The sequence below is a fragment of the Lepidochelys kempii genome, chromosome 2, assembly GCF_965140265.1.
Source record: "Lepidochelys kempii isolate rLepKem1 chromosome 2, rLepKem1.hap2, whole genome shotgun sequence".
NCBI lineage: Eukaryota > Metazoa > Chordata > Testudines > Cheloniidae > Lepidochelys > Lepidochelys kempii.
The window spans coordinates 221,914,889-221,939,481 of NC_133257.1; the positions used below are offsets into that span (position 1 = coordinate 221,914,889).

Sequence of the window (24,593 nt, forward strand, 5' to 3'; positions counted from 1 at the left end):
AAGTGAGGAGGATGTTGTGCAATATCTGATGCAGTTATGTGTGACCTTTCCCCTACTAAACTTCATTCAAATGCACCGTCTAAGGAGCAATGGAAAGTCTTTGTATGTAGCTCCATGCAACCTTTCGCCTACTAAACTTAATTTAGCTGAACTGTGGACTATCTCAGCAAGCTGACAAAGTTCTTGCCATTGCACGTCAGTACTTTATGGGGAGACAGAAAGAAGAGAGTAGAAAGATATGTCCCTCATTAATAATACTTTCTACTTCTATTTTGCTTTCTATCAGAGAATGTCAAAGTGCTTCAAAAACATCCAGAAATTAAGCCTCGTAACCCTTATGAGGTAGGTATTACGTCAATTTCACAAATAGAAACAGTGTCTCAGAGATTAACTGACTTGCCTGTATTTGCACAAGAAGTCTAAGAGAGAGTCACAAATAAAACTTTCTTCTCCTGACTCCTAATCCTGTGCTTTAGACACAAGGCCATTCCTTCCACTTAGATTCAGGACTTCCTGGTATCCTTGTAGAAAGGGAGGGACTATCCTTATTTATAACAGGGATTGATACAGGAGAGCAGGAAGTGCTTTTTACTGTATTGTGGTAGAGAGCAGAGAGATTTTCAATGTTGTGTTAAAGACCAAAACCGAAGCAAAGCTAAGAACATCATGAGCAAACCCAAGAAAACACTGCAGTGACTGAACAATTGAAAGCCTTATAGCTTCCTTTCACAACACCCGCTTGAAGCAGGGATGTAGTAATGTTTCAGAAGTAGGGTGGCCAGGTGTCCGGTTTTTGACCGGAAACTCCGGTCAAAAAGGGGACCTGATGGTGTCTGGTCAGATCTACTGACCAGATACCCAAAGTCTGGTTGCTGCAGGCAGGAGAGGTGGGGAGCACCAAGTTATCACCTGCACCATCCGACCTACTCAGGGATGTGGGGGGGAGAGGAAAAGCAGTGAGCGATGGGGAAGGTGGAAAAAAGAGCCAACGGGGCAGGGCCTCAGGGGGAAGGGTTGGGGTGAGACCTGGGGGGCAGGGGAGATTCCAGCACTCCTGCAGGAGTGTCCGGTTTTTAAACATTGCAAAGTTGGCAACGCTATTCAGAAGAGAAAATTGAAATATTGACAATGAATAGATGTGATGAATCCCAGTGTTTAGAATCTGATATTGTGCTTCAGGACCAGGCAGAGTGCAGTTTTCCAATATTTTGGATGGTGGACAGGTGCTGGTGGACCATGTAGTGCCGGGGGCCAGAAGGGGGGCAATGGAAGGGAGTAAGTAAGGATCCAAAGCAGGAACAAACAACACTGTGGTTAGGAGAAGTTGCTGAGTTGTACCCAAAGTGGGTTCCATTTTAAGTATCCATTCTTTTCCTCCAGATGTGATTTGATAATGAATCCAGCTAAATTCCTAGGTTCGTGGGTACTAATTAATTGCTAGTCCAATATTCAGAATATCCCTAACAACCACTATCAGAAAATACCACCAGAAATGTTCACAAGAACTCATAGTTACATTACCCAACACGTGCTGTAATGTCCCCAGTTACAAAGAGTCATACAAACAGTTGCAGTTCGTAAAAAATAAACACAATGTCGCAATATTGGGTAGAATATGTCTTTCCAGAAGCAATTATTTGAATAATAAAGCTCTTTTCATTGTTGGATTATACTTGTGGGTAGCTGGTACTCACAGTAGCCTATTACAGAAGTTTGCCTTCTGGTTTTCAAAAACATCTAGGTCTTTGTGTTCCTGGGGCCTTAGCCCTTTATTAGTTGTGGTAGGGCAGCATTCTTGATATTCTCCCTTCAACAATTATGCTGTACCAGTATACCAAGAGTAAAATAGAACCCATATGACTTCTATTCACCCACTCCCTGCTTAAGAGTCAGTGGAATGCAGTGAAATTACTGGAGTACAAAATGCATTTGAGTGATGATAAAAATATGAACAAAAGGGGCTATATCCTGTAGATTTTTCCTATCTAGAACTCGTTGTGTAATAGGAAACTACTCTAAGGATATAGATGGTATTTGTATTAAGGAATGAGAGCAGCCAGGCAAATTACAAAAATGGTGTTTGTAGGGGGATTAGAGCTGGAGAATTCAGACAGGGAACGTTCCCACCATAAATGAACTCATTAACAAGCAGGGCTGGCTTTAGGGGGTAGCAAACAGCGAAATTGCCCAGGGCCTTATACCACAGGGGGGTTTGGGCTTCAGCCCCATGTGGTGGGTCTCGGGCTTTGGCTTCAGAAGCACTGCAGAAATCCAGTGTGTAAACAGATAAGGGAGGCAGGGTGGGGGCCTATTCCTTACTTTCTGCCCTGAGCCCAGCAAGTCTAATGCCAGTCCTGTTAACCAGGTTGTAAGCTCAAAACTTGATTTTGAAAGTGGTCACTCTTGAGGACCTTTCCATGTTCTCAACTGATCGTTACAATCAGTAGGGACTATTTTTTTAAAGTGCTTCCTCATTTGAGATGCTTTGTTTTTTATCGTCTGCATGACAGCTATCCATGCCTGGCAGGTGGATTAAATAACATTTAAATAAAATGAAACTCAAACAACTTTCAATTAAAATACAGTCTGCTGGCAAGAGCATTAGACTTTAATTTATTTTTAATTTAAGATAAACCAGTCCTGTTAAATGTCCTTGTTTTTGCTATATAATTTCCACACTGCAATTTCACTTCTGTTCAGTAGAGTGAGTGCAGAAAGGGAAGAGTAGGAGAGGGGGATAAGGAGAGGTAAAACAAGCAAATTGCAAATGCCCTGCAAGTGGAAGGATAAAAGAAATAAGACCTAGGAAGAGAAAATGTTGGGATAAAGCACCAGAAGAAATGTTAAGTACAGAGTGTTTTGTTCTATATGTTACACTATAGAGGCTAAATCAAACAGTTTGGTTAAAATATGAAAATATAAATAATACTGATTAGTTATATAGGTGGATGGAGACTACATCCCTTTATAGCATAGCTTTTGGTGGAAGTTGGGCCTGCTGTTAACGACCAACATTTAGGATGTCACCCTGGCTGGAATTATTAGCACCATATTTCAATTGCACTCCTTGTTCATTATGTAGTCTTTTTTTCTTTGCTTTTATTTGAGGGACGTCAGGGCTTGTGAAAATGTTGAATAGCACTGGAGACTGAAGTCCTCTCTCCACAAAGCAAGTAGAGCACTTTTCCCAGCCCTAGCCGTGACCAGAGGAGACCAGCTGAAAGTGAGAAGAACAGGAGGACTTGTGGCACCTTAGAGACTGACCAATTTATTTGCGCATGAGCTTTCGTGAGCGACAGCTCACTTCAGCGGATGAGAGTAGCTCAGTCCGTCATTCCCAAGCCCCTCTCTAGAGACAACAAACAAGGATCACAAGGTGAGGGCCACTAGGAACCAAACCACCAGAGGGTCAAACAGTTGTCTTTAGACAGTTGGGCCCAGATCCACAAAGACATTTAGGATCCTAGCTTCCACTGCAATCAATGGAAGTTAGGAGCCTAAATACTTTGTGGATCTAGGCTTTAGTTGTTATCGACCCAGGATGCCGCCTAAGTGACCTAGAGGTGAAAAGCTCCAAGTCCCATTATCAGTCATTGTCAGAAACATTGAGTGCACTTCAGGATGTTCTTTGCACAGATCCCATCTCCTGTGTTAATATCCATCCCCAGTACTACATCACAATTACAGCCCACCACAAAGGGAGAAGTTGAAAACCTCACCAGCCTCCTATTCTGAGTTAGTCCCATACCCACATCCCAAAACATTAGCAGGACAGCTGGAACCTTAAACTACCTACAAAAGGAGGCAACCCAGCCCCTATAAAGCAACTGCTTCTTCCTTAAACTGCAATGGTCCCAGCTTCTTGGATTTAGCAGTATAGGAAACAGCCTCATGCAGAAAACTGCCAAATAAGAATTGTTATGCAGGTGACAAGTGGAATTTACAGCTAATAATTGGTTGAGAATTCCATACCCAGATAGTCTGTGCTATAGCATCCTATTATTTTTGATGCCTTGTTCTCCCCTTCTACATTTTGGTTTTTTAGACTGTAATTGCTTTGGGTCAAGGGCTGCCATTTATATTAGCATCACCCATCCCAAGTGTTCACAAATTGCAAGATTAAAAAAGAACTAATAGTTTGGGGTCTTTTCTTTGACATCAGTCATGTGAGCCTTTAGGAGTCATGTTTTCCAGAGCCACAAGGGCTAACAACTGTTTCTGAATGAACACCACAGGGCTCTGGGGCTGGAAGAAAAACACCAGCAAATAGTGTGAGAAGGGAAAAGGGGGAGAGCTGCCACCACTCCTAAAGTGACCAGATGTCCCGATTTTATAGGGACAGTCCTGATTTTGGGGTCTTTTTCTTATATACGCTATTACCCCCCCCCACCCCCATCCCGATTTTTCACATTTGCTGTCTGGTCACTCTAACCACTCCGGCCAGCACAAGGAGGGTCCCTGCATACCCGAGGCTTCTGGGGGTGGTGGGGGGGCAGCGGGACAGCAATGTTAGTGCAAAGTTTTCTTTTACTGTGATTGCACTCCAGCAGCGCCCCGCTGTGCTGCGGCCCCAGAACCAGGGGACACCCGGAGCAATAGCGCAGCGCTGCCCAGCCCGGCAGCCGCGGGCGACGCTTCCCCCCAGCCCGTCCCCGTGCCTAGCCCCGCCCCCGTTCTCAGGATTCTAGGAAGAGCAGCTCCGGCCCCGCCCTCGGGAATGGGGGCGGGGCCCAGAGGGGCGTGGGTCTAGCCCCGCGGATTGGCTCGCTCTCGAAGGCCAAGCTCGGCCGGAACAGTCAGTGAGGCGAGCCGTGAGCTGGGTCCCTGGAAGGACGCATTCCGCGGGAGGAAACGGGGGGTTTGACATTGATTTGCCTCGTAAACAAGGACACTGGAGAGGTATCTAGGCAGAGCAGAGGCCCCGCCCCTCCGCCCTACCGGCGAGCCACCACCGCTGCCCCTGTTCCTCCTTCTCTGGAGTCTCTCCCCAGCGCCCATTGGGTTCCCTTGGGATAGCACAACCGCCCCGCCCCCCCCCACGCTGCCGGACAATGGTACTGGCGAGAACCGCCGGCCTGTCTCATCCCAGCCCGGAGAAGGTTCTGTTGGGCGCGGTTTGCCTAGGGCCACGCCCCCTGCCGTGGCCCCGCCCCGCGGGGGGCCGGTGTGTGAGTGGTAAATAGCGCCGCACGTGAGAGGTGGCTTCAGAAGTCGAAGAGCGACCGTGGCGCGAGCGTCCGAGAGCCCGTCCCGTCTCCGCACCTGCCGCGCGGGGCGATGGGGGCCGCGCGGGTCACCCTGCGCAGCGCCGCCCCTCTGGCGGCGGGCGGGGTCAGCAGCCCGGTGCCGCGCGAGGTGGAGCGCTTCTCCCGCTACTCGCCCTCCCCGCTCTCCATCAAACAGTTCCTGGACTTCGGTACGGGCCGGGGAGCGCGGGGGCGGGGACGCGGGGCGGGGACAGCTCTCCTACCCGCCTCGGGCTCTGTGCTGCCGGCGGGGACCCTGGCCCGGGACTGCCTCCAGCTCTCCGGGGATGCCCCCGGCAACCCGCGCGCTGCCACTGGCCGGCCGGCTCCTTCCTCGGGTGTCCCGGGCTCCGGTGCGCCCCCCGCCCCCGCTCTAGAGACACGTGGCGTCTTGGCGCCCCTGTCCCGCCTCTGCCCTAGACCCTGGCTAGGGGTTGCCCGGGGGCCCCCGCGCTCCTCTGCCGTGGGTGCGGGACGCTGCTCTCGTCGTGAGAGGGCTGCTGCGCTGACCCGAGATGTTCCCGTTATCAACAGCGTGGGGGGGGACGGGACGGGACCCACCTCTGTCTGCTCCACAAGGCTGGAAGTCAGCAAAGCGGAACCGTTTGGCAGCCGCTGTCTGGCGCTGACCGCTGCACGAATCCGTTAGTCCAAGGAGTGGCTGAGTCCCCGATCAGGAATTGGATCATGTGTGTGTTGCTGCTGGCGTTGCCCGGCGCCACACGAGTGCTCTCCCCCACCCCCACCGCGAGGTGCTGTTCTCCGACTGGGATAGTAAACGGAAGCCTGTACTGCTGGCAAGTCTGCAGTGAAGCTGAAAGATCCAATGACTGTTTCAATTAAAGTTGAATCTAAAAATATGCAAAAATGTATCTTGTGCGTTAGTATTGTTGATGGGGAACACCTTAAATAGCTCAACTGTCTGTGTTTCTTAAACTGTAGTGCATGAGAACAGAACAGATGTGATTTTTATGCAGTGGTCACAATATGAATGCTTTGTTCTGCAGATCTGATTTACCATCTTTAGCAGCTGTGAAAAGTTATGTTCTGGTGATCAGATTTATGGGGTGGGGGTGGATGTTGGCAGACCACTTGTGAGAGTTCACTGTTTGTGTATGTTAGCTTGGCTTCCATGGGTGATAGAGGCAATTCCCCCTACTTGAACGTGAAATGCAAAATATGCCTTTAACTAGATGTTATTATACAGATGTCTGTTTCTTGCTGAACTAGGTATCCACTGCAATCATCTAGAAAATATCTAGAGTAAAGAAGAAATAGCCAATATAAACATCCTTGATAGGTTTACATATTTATGCTCTTGTGCATCTGCAATAATGTAATCCTGGGATTTGAGGGAGTCTGCAAGAAACCTCTTCACACTTGTATGTTGAATACTTTTTGTTTTAAAACATAACTGTTCTTATTTTATAGGTTCAAGTAATGGATGCGAAAGAACCTCTTTCGCATTTCTGCGGCAAGAACTTCCTGTGAGGCTAGCAAATATCCTGAGAGAAATTGACCTGCTTCCTAATCAGTTACTGAGCACTCCATCAGTACAGTTGGTAAAAAGCTGGTAAGTGGGAAGGATTTTGTTTAAGTGCTCAATACAGAATATGTCAGAGGTGACAGAGTGGAATCTTAAAGCTATGGCAACTTATTAACTTGTTAAATAGTAATTTTGGGAGGAGGAGAACTTTTTCTGCAACTTCAACATTTTTAACAAACAGTTTAAATAAGCACCTTTTTTTTTTTAATTTCTTTTTGACAATCTTTTCTAGGTACATTCAGAGTCTAATGGATGTAGTTGAGTTCCATCAAAAAAACCCAGAGGACCACAGGGTTTTATCCGAGTAAGCATTTCATTTTTCATCTTCCTTTCCATTTTCCATAACACATTCAGCTTACAGTGACTGACTATGCTGATAACCTAGCATATTTGAAAGACCTGGAGACTGGACTTGCTTTCAGTACAAGGTATATTAAGTGCTAACCATTTCTTACAGTAGTGTTTTTTTTTTTTTTAAATAAATATGACATGTTGAAAGTGACTAAGCCAGTGCAATAAAGCTGACCAATTTTGATATCTCAACAGATCTTGTTTTCAGGGCCAACAAGTCTAATAGTATTTTAACTGGCATGAGAGGAGGAAAAACCTTTAAACAAAAATACTCTGGGACATCCCATTCCAGTTAAAGTTCTATTGCAGGTTGAAGTACTGGTTTTGTGTTAATTCAATTCAGGTTCTTATGAACAAATAGACCTAGATATTTCATATTACTAATATTCTAGTGTATTCTTTCACTTCACCTATGGGCCAAAAAGCCCCCTCAAACGAAAATATTGTGTATATGAATAAGACATAGGAAGTGGCTAGATATGAGAAAATTTTAAGGACAGATGGCGAGAGAGAGTGTTGCATATAGGTTAAGTGCTTTTGGCAAAGTCAGGCAATTTTGCTTGCCACTTTACCTTAGCCAGAAGTTTATTTTTCTGCCCCTGGGAAAAGAATGACTTTGGCCTGGTCTACACTAGGAATTTACATCGGTATAGCTAGGTCTCTCAAAGTGTGAAAAATCCATTCCCAGAGAAACATAGGTATACTAATCTAATGTGTGTAGACTGTACTAGGTTGGTGGAAGAATTCTTCTGTAAACCTAGCTATTGCTTCTCAGGGAGATGGATTACATACACTATGGGAAAAAGAAAAGGAGTACTTGTGGCACCTTAGAGACTAACCAATTTATGCCACAAGTACTCCTTTTCTTTTTGCGAATACAGACTAACACGGCTGTTACTCTGAAACCATACACTATGGGAGAATCACTACCTACACCAATGGGAGGATCTACACTGAAGTGCTGCAGTGGCACAGCTGTGTCATTGTAGCATTTATGTGAAAACAAGCCCTTCAAAGTGAAAATCATCAGAGAGATGACTGACCTTTTTATGAGACTGGTTCACCATCCAATTACTCTGATGTAAAACTGAAGTAATACATGGGTGAATCAGGCCCTGTATTTAAAAAGTAAGATCTTCTGTTTAGGTTAGTGATGAGGTCCTTCCTTTGAAGGTTATGCTATGAGGTGGCCTTAAAACACAATTGCACTTAATTTTTTTTTCTAAACATAAGCACTTTGCACCATAACTTAAGATGCTGCTATAGAGAATTTCTTGTTTGAAATTTGCCCATGTGCAGTCTTAAATATTTATCTGAATGTGTCTTGTGATTATCTAGCTTTATAGATACACTTGTTATAGTCCGAAATAGACACCACGATGTTGTTCCTATAATGGCGCAAGGAGTAATTGAATACCAAGATGCCTTCAGAGTGGAACCAGTCACCAATCAAAATATTCAGTACTTCTTGGATAGGTTTTACATGAATCGTATATCCATCCGGATGCTAATAAACCAGCACAGTAAGTCTTCACTTTTCCCTTGAGAAAATGCATTGTAAGTGTTGTGGAACATGTTAAATTAAAAGTTTCTTATGAGTGTGTCAGGTGACTTCATATGTCACTAGTGTTTTAGTATTTTTAACTGCAGATATGAGCTAGACGAATATCAGAATATGTATGTTATCTTAATTTGAAACTTCAACATTAACTCTAAACTAATGAAAATTCTTGTGTAGAAATCTAGTGATATCATCCTCACCTATGAATAGACTCTTCAGCATTTCTCAGATGCAGCCACTAGGGGCTTTTCTTGTGGCCACAGCCTCCTGGGCAATAACTGGGGGTGGGGCGGGGAGCAGAGCTGTGGCCCCTGCCCCAGGCCACCAGCAAAAGTTGGGCCCTGCTTTCTCCCCCGGAGTCACAAATGCCAGATGATCAGGCAGCCAGTGAGTTCCCTATCTTCCCGGGAGTGGTGAGGCTCAGGCTTTCACCCTGGGGTGGCAGTGGCAGGCTGCAGGTTCCTGCCATGTGGCTTCAGCCTCCAGCCCTGGACCCCGGCCATGGGTGCTGGCCCTCGGCTTACCACCCCACTGCATCACTCCTGGCCCCCACTGTCTCCCTATCCACCTCCCCATCCAGGGCTCAATTTGTTCCCTGGCTTGCCAGGGCTGGGTAAGTCTGCTGTGAAAATTGATATTTGTATGTTTTAGTTTCACTTTTTACAGCCTCCCAGCTAGCTAGTAAGTCTGCTACTGTGAAAAGTGATATTAACAAACATTCAGTTACTTTTCGCAGCAGCAGACTTACTAGCTAGCAAGCCTTTAAAAAACAGGCAACCAATAAGCAATAGAAATAACAAAGATGAGAATGTGCAAAGGACCTTATTTGTGTTTCTATTCTGATTAGGTGCAGTAAAGAATAGAGACAACTGTACATCATTATTGAGGCTGCAAAAATAATTCTACATAAATAAATTTAAATGATTTTGACATGTATATGTGCATATTTATTTTTCCCTCCTAAAGTTAAGTATTTTAGGAAATATTGTCAGAGTGGCCACCAGCAAGAGTTGGTGGCTGCACTCTGAGGCTACTAAAAAATTTGTTGTGAGAACCCCTGCTTTAGATGTTGATCCACTAGTAAAAAAAATTAGCATAGTTTGTGTCTTTGCAATAAGCAGTAGTTCTCTCGGCACCAAACCTGCCCTGTCTTTGACTCTTGAAAATCTAGACTATATTTCCAAAAAAAAAATGGGGTGGGGAGGAGGAGGCCTGAAAAAAATCTCCAGTATCTGAAATTATTACTTGCCAAAAAAAAAAGCAATATTTTCCTGATCAGAGTATGTGAATGTGAATTGACTTTTTTCATAATTCATTGCTTACCTGAAATGAAATATAACATAACATTGGTTTATCTTAAACAGCACTTATTTTTGATGACAATACCAACTCAGGTCATCCACAGCACGTTGGCAGCATTGATCCATGCTGTGATGTGGTGGGAGTGGTGAATGGTATGTACATTGTTAAATCAGTAGGCTTTCTCTTCATGGTTAGCACTGACTGTTTGTTTGCAAGTAGTTTGACATGCAGACAAAAGATGTGCTTATGTGGGGTGCTGAACATGACTTATTTTAAGTGCCTGACAGTTATCAGCTGTAGACTAGTTGATCTCCTGGTTTTAAAGAGGGTGCAAAATAGTAGAAGAATTTAAGACATAATCAAGTATTGAGTGGTAGATGAGGTGGGAGCAGTCCATGACAAATCAACACCAGCTGTGTGGTGGCAAACTTCTATCTTTCACTCTCTAGGCGTCTGTTCTACAAAACTCAAATTATGCTGTAAAATCTAGCAATGCTATTACATTTGCATATTTAGTCTTTACTCTTACTACATTCATCACATGATGCATATCTGTTATAAATATTAATGTTAAAACATGCATGTTTACATATTACAACACACCAGATATGAATGTAGTATGAAGTGATATGTTGCCAAAGAGAATAAATTGCTATATTATAACATTTCACTTTACAACTGTATACACTTACTTTTGTAAAATTAAAAAATATTACAGATGCTTTTGAAACTTCCCGGAGACTCTGTGACCAGTATTACTTAGCTTCTCCAGAATTAAGTCTCATTGAAGTGAATGGTAAGATAATGGCTTAATCTGTTATTTGCAGACTAATAATCCTTATCAATAGCCAAACTGACTTCTCTAGCTCTTAGGAGACTCTTTCACTCAATCTCTTCTGAGTGCTTTTGTCAGAGTAGCCATATATGGCTTCCTCTTGAACCTTGTTTACCAGTTGGCTAGTCTCATGTTTGCTCCTTTCCACTTCTTTAAGGTCCTCCAAATTGCATTTTTCACCTCAGTTGTTGGAATCCAAGCTCTCTGCATTTTGGTTCCATAAGATAGCACATTGGCTTTCTGACTCTCAAATATGAACTTTTTTTTTGAGTTGTGGTTCTTGCAAATGCTTCAGAGAATATACTTGACCTGTCTATATATTAAATCGCACAAGCACTGGCATATGATGGCAAGGAATAAGCTCTCTTTACACTTAGAAAGTGGATGCAGGCCTGGAATTGAGGAACTGTTGAGTTCTAATCCATACTCTCTGCATGTGTCTGATTCTGGGCAGTTAATTCTTGCCCACTCCAGAAGAATGCTAAAAACTGAATGATGTGCACAGTCACTTGAAAATAATTCAGTGGTGTTCATGAAATAATGCATTGTGAACAAATTGGTATATGATGTGCTCTTGAGTGAGTCTTATTTTTCCCCCATTTCCTTATTTACTATAGCATGACCTCATTTGCTTACAATAGAGTTGATTTGGGAAGCAAAACCAACAAAAGAAAAGCCTTAAAACTGGGGAAATCTTTTTCTTTCCCTCCCCTCCCCCCCAGGAAGAGTGCCAGGACAACCCATTCACGTTGTTTATGTTCCTTCCCACCTCTTCCACATACTGTTTGAGCTCTTCAAGGTTTGTAAACCCATGTTTCTGTTATGAGCATGCCATTGCCCAGTTCTGTGAGCATGAACTAATGTGTTTCAGTCTTTAACCAGATCTGGTTTTAGTTTCTTGCCTAAGATCAAGAACTATAGCTCTTGTCACTAGAGGAAGGGATGGTAGCAGCAGATAGGAATGCCGTGGGATTCAGATGTAGTGGAGATTTTGGGGTGGAGGGGGATATTATGCCCTTTATTAATCTTGGTCTTGCGAATTCTGGAGTTTCCATTTTGTCAGTGAAGTTAGAAGGGCCTCATGGTATCTGTCATCCTTGTGATGCACAGAAGGATACGCAAAGAGGAATGGGAAGCACCAAATGAGCATGCATCCCTGACTAAACATCTTAGTTTATGTAAAATACAAGATTGGGGAGTGGAAGAAATAAAATACCATTATATGTGAGGTAGGGACTGTAGGGTATGTGTGTTCTTGAAAGAAAAGCGAATGTGGCAGCAACAAAAATAGACCAAGAGGTAATGGGATTGAAAAGATGGTGTGTGGCTTGTTTGGGTTAAAGCACTTAGGACTCTTCAGTGACCACTGGGCATGACTGTTGTCTTGGAATCTAACTACAGCTTTCCTTTTTAAATTTATAATGTCTAATCTTCATGTTGGGCAGGTACAGCTTAATTTCTGATATGTATATTGAAGTGCCCTTTCCAATAATTAAACCCCAAATAAAATGTCTGCTTTGGGAGTCACTTCTAGATGCAGGTTTTCCTTCAGTCCCACTATACTAAATTGCTAAGAACATTCCCCAAAGACCAAACAATTAGGGGTAGGGGGAAAGTGTAGTCAACTCTTTCTAACAAAGACCTGGTGTGCACTTGGAAGAGGGAGGTGGGGAGAGGCAGGAACCACACCAGAACCTACTATCTGTGGTGCTGTAATAGTGACATACAGTTAATTGAGCCAAACTCTTCTGATGATGGTGATTACCTTAATTTCCATAGAATGCCATGAGGGCAACAGTTGAACATCAGAACAATTCTTCTCTTTCTCCAGTTGAAGTGACTGTCGTTCTAGGAAATGAAGACCTGACAATTAAGGTAATCTATTACTTGACTGCAATAGCCTATAAATGAAATAAAGACTGAATGAATATTCCACAACAAATAGCAATAGAAAAGCTTGCTGACTTATAACTGTAGGACAAAGTTAATATCTACTAAAGAGTCTTTAGTTGAAGATTACTTTAGGCGGTTATTTATCAGAAATCTAAGCTTTTTGTGGTATCTAATCAGGAATAACTGATGGGTTACTGGTGGATGGGTTCAGCTGCTAATGTTCAATGCTATTTCTAGTACAGACTTACAGTTGACTAATTTTTTAATCAGATATCTGACACAGGAGGTGGTGTTCCATTGAGGAAAATCAATCTCCTGTTTAGCTACATGTATTCCACAGCACCAAGACCAGTGTTGGATGACTCTCGTAATGCTCCTTTGGTAAGATCTGAAATCTACAGTAATTTTATAAAGGAACACTGCAAGATAGAGTAAAGTACTTGGAATCTTCTCAGAGTCTAACTGCTTTGTGAGATAGTCACAGGTGAATTGAACTTCACAATAAAAAAAATACACACTTTGTTGGAATGGGACCAATGGCATTCTAAGGCTTCAGCATTTTTCTTCATTTGTACCTTTTTAAGTCTCTCCCATCTCCACTTTAGGCAGCTTTTTATTGTCTCATACCTTTTCCATTTAAAAAACTCTCGCACATTAGGTTTTTTGTTTTTTTTTCACCTAAAGTTAAGAATGACCTCTGGTGCGAAAATGGTGAACAAAGCAACTACGTGTTACAGGGGGCAGTCTTTCAGTGGCTTCTGCTCCCTCCTTGTGCCCCAGTCCTATGTTTAATAGCCTTTAGGAATACCGTTCAAATTGGGCTGTGTCTTGTTTTAAGAATGTTAGGTTCTCCCAGCAGTGATTGAGACTAGCTTGGATGCGCTTCTAATGACTGTGGCTCAAAAGTGGAGACGTGTTGGTTGTCTAACAACCTGTGGACATCTCTATGCTAAAATCCCTCTCTTCTTGAGCCGCAACTTGAAGGAAGGAGCAGTATTTCAGTGATCTCTGCTCCCGATCCTCACTCCTCCTCATAATAATATCCTGATAGGTTTTGTTGACAGCAACTGAGCCAATGTTTGCTGCCAGGAGGAACAGAGTAGAGGCCATTGCAAGGGTTCCGTCTTTGCTTTTTCTCTGAAGCGACATAGCCAGCCATTCTGCATCTTGATTCTCTTCCCTCACTTGCACTCTTAACATCTCTGCCCCAAATTGGGACCCTTTAGGAGACAAGCTTAGAACAGAAGCTTCTTTGCCATCTTTTCAGCTCTCCGCTTCTGCCCCATATCTGGTTTAAAAAGAGAAGACGTGGCTGGGGAAACTTAAATACGGTATGTAAAAGTGAGAGGTGTAAACTATATAATTCCACAATTGAAGACTTGGACTGAAAGATCTTTCAACATGTTTTGATTGAGGATGAGATTAACTTTTTTCATAAAGTTCTAGTGTTCTAAATGAGGCTTCCTTGTTAACATTTTTTGTGGGGGAGGGAGAGAAGCTCTGCAGTAATGGAGACATCCAGGGACCTAAACTGTCTCCCTTGAACAGTCGTCATGCTCTCTGGAAATGGAAGAAATTTTTATTTTGATGTATTGTACTTATTTCTAGGCTGGTTTTGGGTACGGCTTACCAATTTCTCGTCTATATGCTAAATACTTTCAAGGAGACTTGAATCTATATTCTATACCAGGTTATGGAACAGATGCTATTCTCTACCTGAAGGTATGTGCTTTTGTTACATGAAAGTAATATTGCTGATCACTTATCCCACTTAATTGACATTAAAGTGTGGTTCTACACAAGTGACTGACTGAAGGCCTAACTGGGCCTGCAGACCCTCTGTTGCTGGTGAGCTAGAAATTACTCAGCTTGACTGTCAGAGCTGAGGGTAAGTTTGTAGTATAAATAGAAATTGCACTAGTTTTCAGCTGGTCCAATTTACACAGGTATTTGAGGCTGCGGGCCTCCTTCCCACACACACGTTAAGTAGAAACTTATGGACCGAGGTGCTGGTTGGAATTGAGGCACTAAAAGTACAAACATTCAAGTGGCAGATCTTCTCTTCACTGATCATTGTCTTCAGGAGTGAGAAATCCAGCCTTATAAGGAAATATAAATAGTTGTTACCAATAGCTTACCTGTTCAACAACTGTTGTACAGATGCTGAATTCTGGGTAAGTTAAATACTTCATTATGTCAGATTCTTCATTAGATAAGAGTCTAGCCTACTACATACACCAGGTTTCTTCAGGTAACTATAAAAACCAAAGGTTTTTGGTAGTCCGTGCATCTGTTTCGGAGAGGTACTTGTACTGACTGTGTCACAAAACTTTTACTTTAAAATACAATTATCGAAGCACAACCTATGAAATGGGTGTGTGTGTACACACAAAGTGTTCTACTTTACAATAACTTTTTATTTATACCATCCAAACCTGTCTATTCATCATAGAATCCTATTTTATCTGTAAAATGGGGTAAGATGTATTAAATGCCCCTTCAGGTCTTGTGAGAAAGGAGCTGTCCTGCTATATCCAGGATTATCTTGATTTTTAAATCGCCCCAAAGAAGTCATATCATGCAGAACACAAACAGGTTCATGGCCTGTAAAATCTGACCGCAATATGACTTGACACTTAATGACAACACGTCTTTCTCCAGGGCAAACCTAAGCACAACAGCGCACAGTACTGTGGCCTGTTGCAAATGCAAAAGACTAATGCTCAAATGACTATTAATCCAAGTATGTCACTATCTATGTAATTGTAGTGTCAGTGGCTCAGGTCTCAAACTTATTGTTAAATATATATTGCTTTGATTTTTTTAATGGTATATTTAGAACTCTTATTGTTGTGGAACAGTGGCTTGAAAGAGATAATTGAATAAGTAATTCCTGTATTTTTTTTGTTTTGTGTTTAGGCTCTTTCAACAGCATCAGTAGAAAAGCTCCCTGTGTTCAACAAGTCTGCCTTTAAGCGTTATCAAATGGCTACAGAGGCAGATGATTGGTGTATCCCAAGTAAACCAAAGAACTCGGTGAGGCAAAGTGCAGCTGTGTGAAAGAAATGTCAAGTTGTTAGAAGGGAATCAAACTGTCTCTTCAATCAGGACTAATGCTTGAGGGCATTACGCTACAGCTCCTTCCAACAGGTTGTGGAACAGAAGGAGTCTGTCAGTCTGCTGGAAGAAGGGAAGGAAAGATCATGCTGCAGATCTGGAGGTTATAGTCTACCAGGGCTGGCCTTATGGGTGGGCAACATGGGCGCTGTGGTCAGCGGGGCAACATCAGTACTTAATTTGTTCCGGAGCTTGCCAACTCTGAGCCCCGCCACCTCTCGGCAGGGCAGTTCATAGCCCCAGCACCTCTGGACTGCCGGTCAGCAGCAGCTGCTGCTCTCTGGCCACCCAGCTCTGAAGGCAGCGCTGCCAGCAGCAGTACAGAAGTAACGGTGGTAGTATTATACCATCCCACTCTTACTGCTGCATTTCTGCTGGCGGTGGCATTGCCTTCAAAGCTGGGTGGCACCTGACCAGCAGCCACTGCTCTCCAGCTGCTGTGGTCAAGCGGCAAAGAATGGGGCAGGCCTGGGGTGCAAGCCTACAGAAAGGAGCTCTGGGCAATGTGAGGGGGAGGCAGCAGGACCCAGGGGGAATGGGAGTTCAGGGAGACAGAAAGGGCCAGGGGCAATGGGGGGGAATAGATGAGGAGGCAGTGGGGGCCAGGGGCAATGGAGGGGTAGAGGCCAGAGGAACCAAAATACAAGTTGGCCCAGGGTGCCATTTTTCCTGAGGCTGGCCCTGGTCTAGACTGCACGATTTGACCTGTACCATTCAGTACAAAGAACCTAAAGATGGGTATATCTTTCAATGTTGTTGCCCTTACCAAAAAAGGCACATAAGAAGTTCAGATTAATACTTCAGTTTTTCCAGGCACATGATCTGAGACTTGATGTAATAGATATATACAGTTTCTGAACCATGTTTAACTCTTGAACCTCTAAATGCTGACAAATGTCAAGTACCTATTTTTTCTCCCAGAACAGTCACTAGAGCTTCACCATCTATTATGCAACTCTGCAGTTAGGTGCATATATGGGTATACAATATTGTCCTATTCAGATCCACTTTAACATGATGGCAGCAGCAGGATAGGAACCTTAAGGTGTAGCAGGTTGGTAGCCATGTGTGGGTCAAAGTATCTTATGACATTAGAAAGTCCCATTTTTCTCCCTGCACTTCCCAATGATAAATGTTAAACAACTTTTTTTCCAAAAATAGCTTTATTCGATTATTTTTATTACTTGCCCTGAATGGTAGAAGATTGGTGCCATTTTCAGAAATGGTTTGTTTTTAAAAAAAAAACCCTTGAACGCAACTTGCTTGGTAACTTGGAGAAGGCTTTGTGTTTGTATCTTGAGGAATGCTTTTGACTGTGACAGACATAATGACACATGTAGCCTACATCTTTGAACTGTAAGGGCTGTGCCAAATGTTTAGGCTTGGATTTTTCAAAGGAGCCAAAGTATGGAGAATCCAGTACTTCACATGAACAACTAGCATCCATGCTCAGTTGTGGGATGGTTTTGTAATGCAGATCATCTTGGCTAGAAGCAGAGCGCACGCCACTAAACATTCTTGCTGTGGACATCAGATTTTATTTAATTCTTAATCCAAGCAATAGTAGACTGTTATACTACCTTGCTCAGCAGAATGAGTTTTAACTGGTACTGCATATAACTGTACTGTACAGGGTTTTTTATTCCATTAGTATAGATTTAGTCCATATGTCTAGTAAAATTTCAGAGAGATGTTCCACCTTCAATATAGGGATGAAAAAGGTCCTCTTCACTGTGTGTCAATGCTTCAGTAGCTTATAAATCTCGAATGCTAGACAAGGTCATGAAGTGCACCTAGACATAGTCTCTCCTTTCAAGTAAACATTAAATTTTGGCTCTTTCTCTAGGCTCATTAATGCCTGAGCATGATCTGTGTTCTCATGCTCTTTAGCACTTTTTGTAATATATAACCCACATGTCCCCCTGGAGAAGAGTACCTTTATTTTCAAAACATCATGCACACTTTTATGCTGCTGTAAACAATGTTAATACTTGCAGGTGGAAGTATTCTGGACCGCATTATCTTTGAATTATAGGGCAACTTCCTAATGCTAAGTGAGTCTTTAGTACCAACTCTTTATATCCAAAACACACTCAGTGCCATATGTTGATATCAATATGGAAACCATATCAGCCCTCCACAAGGAGTCTCTTTTGTATTTAACTACTTGAGGGTTTTACTACTTTGCACTAGACACTTTTAGCTGTTCTTGAATTTTGTTTTGAGGATAAGGCTTCTGATTTTAAGTCTTGTACTGTACAAAAGTGATATGATTTTGTAATAAATATTTTTTTAAACTCACTTGTTCTTTCACTTCATTATTGTGGTGGGTCTGCTCAGGGCGTAGCTTTGTTTATGTGTAGGTTGTAGAACCTCCATTTGTCAGAAGTTGTAAAGTAAGCTTTGCAGAATATCAGCCCGAATATCAGCTAAACTGTTAGCTATTGTTTCACTGTAAGAATGTCTTGCTCTGTCAACAATTTCTAAAAAAAAGCTATTTCAGCAGACTGGGTAGGGAGGATTAAACTCAGTGAAACAGTAGTGTTTTCTTTTTAATAAGGTCTGACGGTGCACAGCCACTTGCAGTTAACAAGGCAACTCTTTGCAATTTGAGCATCTTTACACACCTGCCAGTTTTAAGTGTTTTCCTTATGGTCTGATCTAAAATACCTTTTATGATGTGTTTTAGGCCCACTGTAAGTGACCACTTGCTTTCCCTTAGGACCTAGACAAGAAGAAATCAATGAAAGAAGCAACTATAGAAGATCGCCACACAATGGGGGAGAAAAAAAGTCTCAACCCAGAAGTCAATGGAAGGGTGCATCAGTCAAGGCTTACATCTCTCCTGGGCCACTTGCAACCAGTCTTTCAGGCGCTTTCCAGAGCTCTTTATATGGAGCATTCTCAAAGTCTTTCATAGCATGAACCACTTCTGCATTTAAAAAAAACAGATACTGCCGCAGGGATTCTGTGATTAAGTACAGCTATTGCTTACAGGGTGTCATAGGACTCCCCCCTCCCCCTTTTTTTTTAATTCTCAAAGGAAAGCTGCACAACACCTTCAGAAGATGAGCCTGAGACCTTAAATTCATAACTTTGCTAGGTAGACTGTCTATAACCCACTTAATCTCCTATCATCCCTTTTTCCCCCTCCTTTCCTCACTGTGACTGGAGAGGTGTTAATAGGCCACCTCCCCTTGAGGTGTCCCTTGGAATATGTATTAACTACTTATGTTAAACAATGTGTTCCCCCTTGCATTTAGCTGTGCTACTCTGAGTGCATTTCCTAGACCTGAAGAAGAGCTCTGTAAGCTTGAAAGCTGGTCTTTCTCACCAACAGAAGTTGAGCCAATAAAAAATACTGTATTACCTCACCCCCCCTGTTTCTCAAATATACTTTTGGGGGTTTTAGGTAATGGAGTGGTTGGGAATAAAGACTAGCAATGCCACCACCCCATTACTAATACATTTGTAGTGACAACTGAATAAACATAAAACCTATGAACTAGGACCCTATGCTGTAGGAACTGTATAAATAACAATGGTGGTCCCTGCCCCAAAGACCTTGCAATCCAGGTGTGGGGCAAGAGAAAACAGATGGTGACAGGTGGGAGAGCACAATTCTACTGAGATATTACTAACAACCCAGATGTTGTTACTCCACTATCCTTAGCCATAATACTTGTAGAATCAAGCATCTTGCTGATTGGTGTAGCCATGTGTTCTTAAAAAAAAAAAAAGTGACCTCTTTATCATAACTGCCAAGAGAAAGTGGAAAGATGCATCAAAACTAGCATTTACTGAGTGATTTAATAAAAATCAGTGCACTACATGAGTCTGAGAACAATAGAGGGAAAAACTGGGTATTTTTCCTTAAAATAACTGAAGAAAATAACAAGTATATTTTGAATTTGTCCTCCAATGTTTATGTTTATCAATTATCACTTTACCCTCAGTCTCTTCTACCTCTGGGAAAATGTTATATTTGTACAAGATAATTATTGATTTAAAAACATCGACTGGGTTAACTTTAAAAATCAAACACAGCAGTTCATGATGTATGGAAAGCTATCATCCTCTGGAGCTAGTTCCCTATCCAGTTTTCAATGCAATGTGGCATGTAAGATATACATTAATTTTTTTCTTAATATTACTTTTCCATGTGAGCAATTATTGTAGCTGCCAAAGGAATGGTATGTTATAGCATCTGGGAGGTGAGGTAATGTACTTGAATGAAGAGGGAGTTAGCCATGAGACAGTCTCTCTATTAAGACGGGGTTCACTCTATGGGGAAAAAAAACTGAGAATCCATTATCTAGTATACTTTCTACTTCCTATATCATTGACTTACTACTTTCTATTATCTCACATGATGAAAAATAACCAAGTTTACTAACACAATGTTGGGGTAAAAACATTGTTTCCATTAAATTAGTAATATTTGCATTAAAATATTTCTATTGGTCTGAATTTTCAATTCCAGAAGTTTGGCTTTCATAACCTTAGCGATTTGACCCAATACCATTCATTTAAATATAAATTTCATAGCACATATGCTCCACCACTGCTTTTGTCTGTATTTCCACTAATGGTCCTTATTTTTAAGCTGTGTAGTTTCCATTAAAACTTGCTCTAGGAACTTGGCGCTCAGCCCAGAAGAGAATGGGGTGTAAATGTTTTTAAATACTTGAAGATGGTTTTGAGAAAAAAACATGGTTTTCTTCTTGTGTGCTATAAAAGGGAGAAAGGCTTCTGAAAGCTAGAGAATAAATTATCATCTCCAACCAATGCTGAATTGTTCAGAAGCCATTGTTTTTAAGACAGAGTGCAAACCTACTGTAATGTTCACCGCTTTAAATCACTGCTGAGCTAAAAAGCAACTTGAACTGAGAGAAGCAGTGGGTGAGATAAGTATTTAACAGGAGATTTTCAAAGGCAGAGATGGGAGTTGGGTAACTAGCTGCCCTTTGTGCCTCTGAAAATTCCAGCCTTCATCTGCAAAAAACTTTGGAACTGTATTACGTAAGCCTTTATCCTTTCAAATTGCTGAATGTACATTAACAATGGGTACTCAGCCTTGCCGGATAAGGTCCTAATTAACCACCTTTGTGGCATGCAAAGAAATTGGAAAGAGTGGAGAAGAAAGTTTGTGCATGTGCAAGACTAATTTTCTAAGCCATTTTATATAGGGGAGGATGTGAATAATATTATGGTAGTATTAAAATGTGAACTCTACCCCAATCCTCAAGGGCCTTAGATGCCACAGAACTGGTATAGTTCTTCTGTGCAGCGGGGGAGGCAGGATTTCTGGAGTCTAGGGAGAGGGATCCAAACATCCTGTGTGTCATAGAGCCATGGTCAATGGGCTGGCCCCAGTATCCCTGGTTTCAGTGGAGCCTACACCCTCACCCCCTGCAGAACAAAGTCTATAGCAGCATCTTCACTGTGCAACTTCGTGGCTGCTGTAATGGCAGGAGAGCAACCTTGCTGCCACTCCATGGTTTGGGGTAGGATTCCTGACATACACATATATTAACACCTACACCAAGCCCAACTACACAGGTGTGGGGCAGGATTTAGCCCTTGACAAATATACATTATTACCTGATAGGCAGCAATATCCCTTTTAGTTCTGGGCCTGTCATAAATATAAAGGGAAGGGTAAACCCCTTTGAAATCCCTCCTGGCCAGGGGAAAGCTCCTCTCACCTGTAAAGGGTTAAGAAGCTAAAGGTAACCTCGCTGGCACCTGACCAAAATGACCAATGAGGAGACAAGATACTTTCAAAAGCTGGGAGGAGGGAGAGAAACAAAGGGTCTGTGTCTGTCTGTAGTCGTCTTGGCCAGGGACAGAACAGGAATGGAGTCTTAGAACTTTTAGTACGTAATCTAGCTAGGTATGTGTTAGATTATGATTTCTTTAAATGGCTGAGAAAAGAATTGTGCTGAATAGAATAACTATTTCTGTCTGTGTATCTTTTTTGTAACTTAAGGTTTTGCCTAGAGGGGTTCTCTATGTTTTTGAATCTAATTACCCTGTAAGATATATACCATCCTGATTTTACAGGGGGGATTTCTTTATCTCTATTTACTTCTATTTTTTATTAAAAGTCTTCTTGTAAAACACTGAATGCTTTTTCATTGTTCTCAGATCCAAGGGTTTGGGTTTGTGGTCACCTATGCAAATTGGTGAGGCTTTTTATCCAACATTTCCCAGGAAAGGGGGGGTGCAAGTGTTGGGAGGATTGTTCATTGTTCTTAAGATCCAAGGGTCTGGGTCTGTAGTCACCTAGGCAAATTGGTGAGGCTTTTTACCAAACCTTGTCCAGGAAGTGGGGTGCAAGGTTTTGGGAAGTATTTTGGGGGGAAGGACGCATCCAAACAGCTCTTCCCCAGTAACCAGTATTAGTTTGGTGGTGGTAGCGGCCTGTCCAAGGTGTAATATTTTGTACCTTGGGGAAGTTTTGACCTAAGCTGGTAAAGATAAGCTTAGGAGGTTTTTCATGCAGGTCCCCACATCTGTACCCTAGAGTTCAGAGTGGGGGAGGAACCTTGACAGGGCCAATGAGACAAGTGATCTGTTTTTAACAGGTGCATAGATGCATATTTTGATAGGTAGAATAGACTTAGATTTTTACATTTACTCAGTTTTTTTATTAAGGGAAAAGGCAGAATATTCTCAGAAAACTATCAAACATATTTAAGTGCTGAGGCAAACTGTCCAAAATCAGGATGTTTGGACATGAACTCATCTCAGTTCCCCATCTCACTGTTGTTAACGTTATTGAAACGTTATTAAAGTGATTCTATCAGCATTTTGCAATTGTACCCTGCATCCCTCTGGAACACAGGTAGTAGAGAGCTGCTGTGAACAGCAATCTAAAAATCCAGTATCCATTGGGGCTCTATGAGCTGGTGCACTGGGGAACAGGACCCTGGCTTCACTTCTTCCCCATTCCTTTAGGGGTGCAGCAAGCTCCTGATTCAGCAACATGTCAGAGGCTCCATTGAAGCCCAGGGGATTATTCACATACTTAGAGATAAGCATGTGCTGAAGTTCTTTGCTGGAGCAGTCTCTGCACCCTCCTGGCCGTTCCCTCCCTTTGCACTCACATAAGGGCCTGGCACAGTCAGCATCTTGATGCCATCAGCAAACCATTCCAACTCACTGTTTTTCCTCTTTCCTTTTGCTTAGCCAGCGTTTAATACATGATACTTTGTCCCTTGCCCTGTTCCAATATATTTTCCTTAACAGTCTTACAAAGAACCTTATCAAAAGCTCATTGAATAGCTCAGCAGCAAATCATGTCACCTTTATCTAATACTTTATGATCCCTACCAGGCTAGAGAAGTGAGAATTTCCCTTACAGCAGCAATGATGGTTTGGCATTATCAGGTTATAATTCTCCAAGTTCTGCCCTAGTCTGTTTTAAATAAAACTCTCAATCAGTTTGATCAGAGTAAAAGGAGGACTCAGTGGTGTGTGATCCCCAGTGTCTCTCTCTAGGTTCCTTGTAAAAACAATGGAACAAGAAAAAACTCCTTTTTTGTGTGAGCACCTTTGCATTTGCCTTTTACTCTCTCAAACTCCCTGAAGCTCAGGGCACTTTTTCTAATGTCTTTGAAATAATATCTGAGACTTACAGTGCAAATGATTTCTGCAAATATATGCATTTTACAGGGAAAATCTCCACGATGGGGCAAAATCCATCCCTCACTCAGGTCCCTTTATGCCATTCTGGTGGCTTATAATGGGAACCAAAACAGTGCTCAAAGAATTATCATAGAATCATAGAAGATTAGGGTTGGAAGAGACCTCAAGAGGTCATCTAGTCCAACCCCCTGCTCAAAGCAGGACCAACTCCAACTAAATCATCCCAGTCAGGGCTTTGTCAAGCCAGGCCTTAAAAACCTCTAAGGATGGAGATTCCACCACCTCCCTCGGTAACCGATTCCAGTGCTTCACCACGCTCCTACTGAAATAGTTTTTCCTAATATCCAACCTAGACCTCCCCTACTGCAACTTGAGACTATTGCTCCTTGTTCTGTCATCTGCCACCACTGAGAACAGCCTAGCTCCATCCTCTTTGAAACCCCCCTTCATATAGTTGAAGGCTGCTATCAAATTCCCCCTCTCTCTTCTCTTCTGCAGACTAAATAATCCCAGTTCCCTCAGCCTCTCCTCATAAGTCATGTGCCAGGACCCCCTAATCATTTCCGTTGCCCTTCTCTGGACTCTTTCCAATTTGTCCACATCCTTTCTGTACTGGGGGGCCCAAAACTGGATGCAGTACTCCAGATGTGGCCTCACCAGTGCCGAACAGAGGGGAATAATCACTTCTCTTGATCTGCTGGAAATGCTCCTACTAATGCAGACCAATATGCCATTAGCCTTCTTGGCAACAAGGACACACTGTTGACTCATATTCGGCTTCTCATTTACTGTAATCCCCAGGTCCTTTTCTGCAGAACTGCTGCTTAGCCAGTTGGTCCCCAGCCTGTAGCAGTGCATGGGATTCTTCCATCCTAAGTGCAGGACTCTGCACTTGTCCTTGTTGAACCTCATCAGACTTCTTTTGGCCCAATCCTCTAATTTGTCTAGGTCACTCTGGACCCTATTGCTACCCTCCAGCATATCTACCTCTCCTCCCAGTTTAGTGTCATCCGTGAACATGCTGAGGGTGCAATCCATACCATCATCCAGCTCATTAATGAAGATGTTGAACAAAATCGGCCCCAGGAC

General features: G+C 42.7%; 1 protein-coding gene across 2 annotated transcripts; it reads left to right on the plus strand.

Annotated features, from left to right (window-relative positions):
- The first annotated feature begins 5,188 nt into the window (after positions 1-5,188).
- Positions 5,189-19,225, plus strand: PDK4 (pyruvate dehydrogenase kinase 4). 2 transcript variants are annotated; one of them, XM_073333892.1, is made up of 12 exons: positions 5,189-5,416; positions 6,678-6,819; positions 7,025-7,096; positions 8,482-8,666; positions 10,069-10,158; positions 10,725-10,802; positions 11,564-11,640; positions 12,621-12,716; positions 13,005-13,115; positions 14,343-14,456; positions 15,654-15,770; positions 18,574-19,225. In XM_073333892.1, the coding sequence occupies exons 1-12, from the start codon at positions 5,278-5,280 to the stop codon at positions 18,769-18,771; spliced, it is 1,419 nt and encodes a 472-aa protein (XP_073189993.1). In that variant the 5' UTR covers positions 5,189-5,277; the 3' UTR covers positions 18,772-19,225. The 2 variants fall into 2 exon arrangements, with proteins under 2 accessions (XP_073189993.1, XP_073189994.1); XM_073333893.1 differs by lacking the exon at positions 13,005-13,115.
- Positions 19,226-24,593: the final 5,368 nt, after the last annotated feature.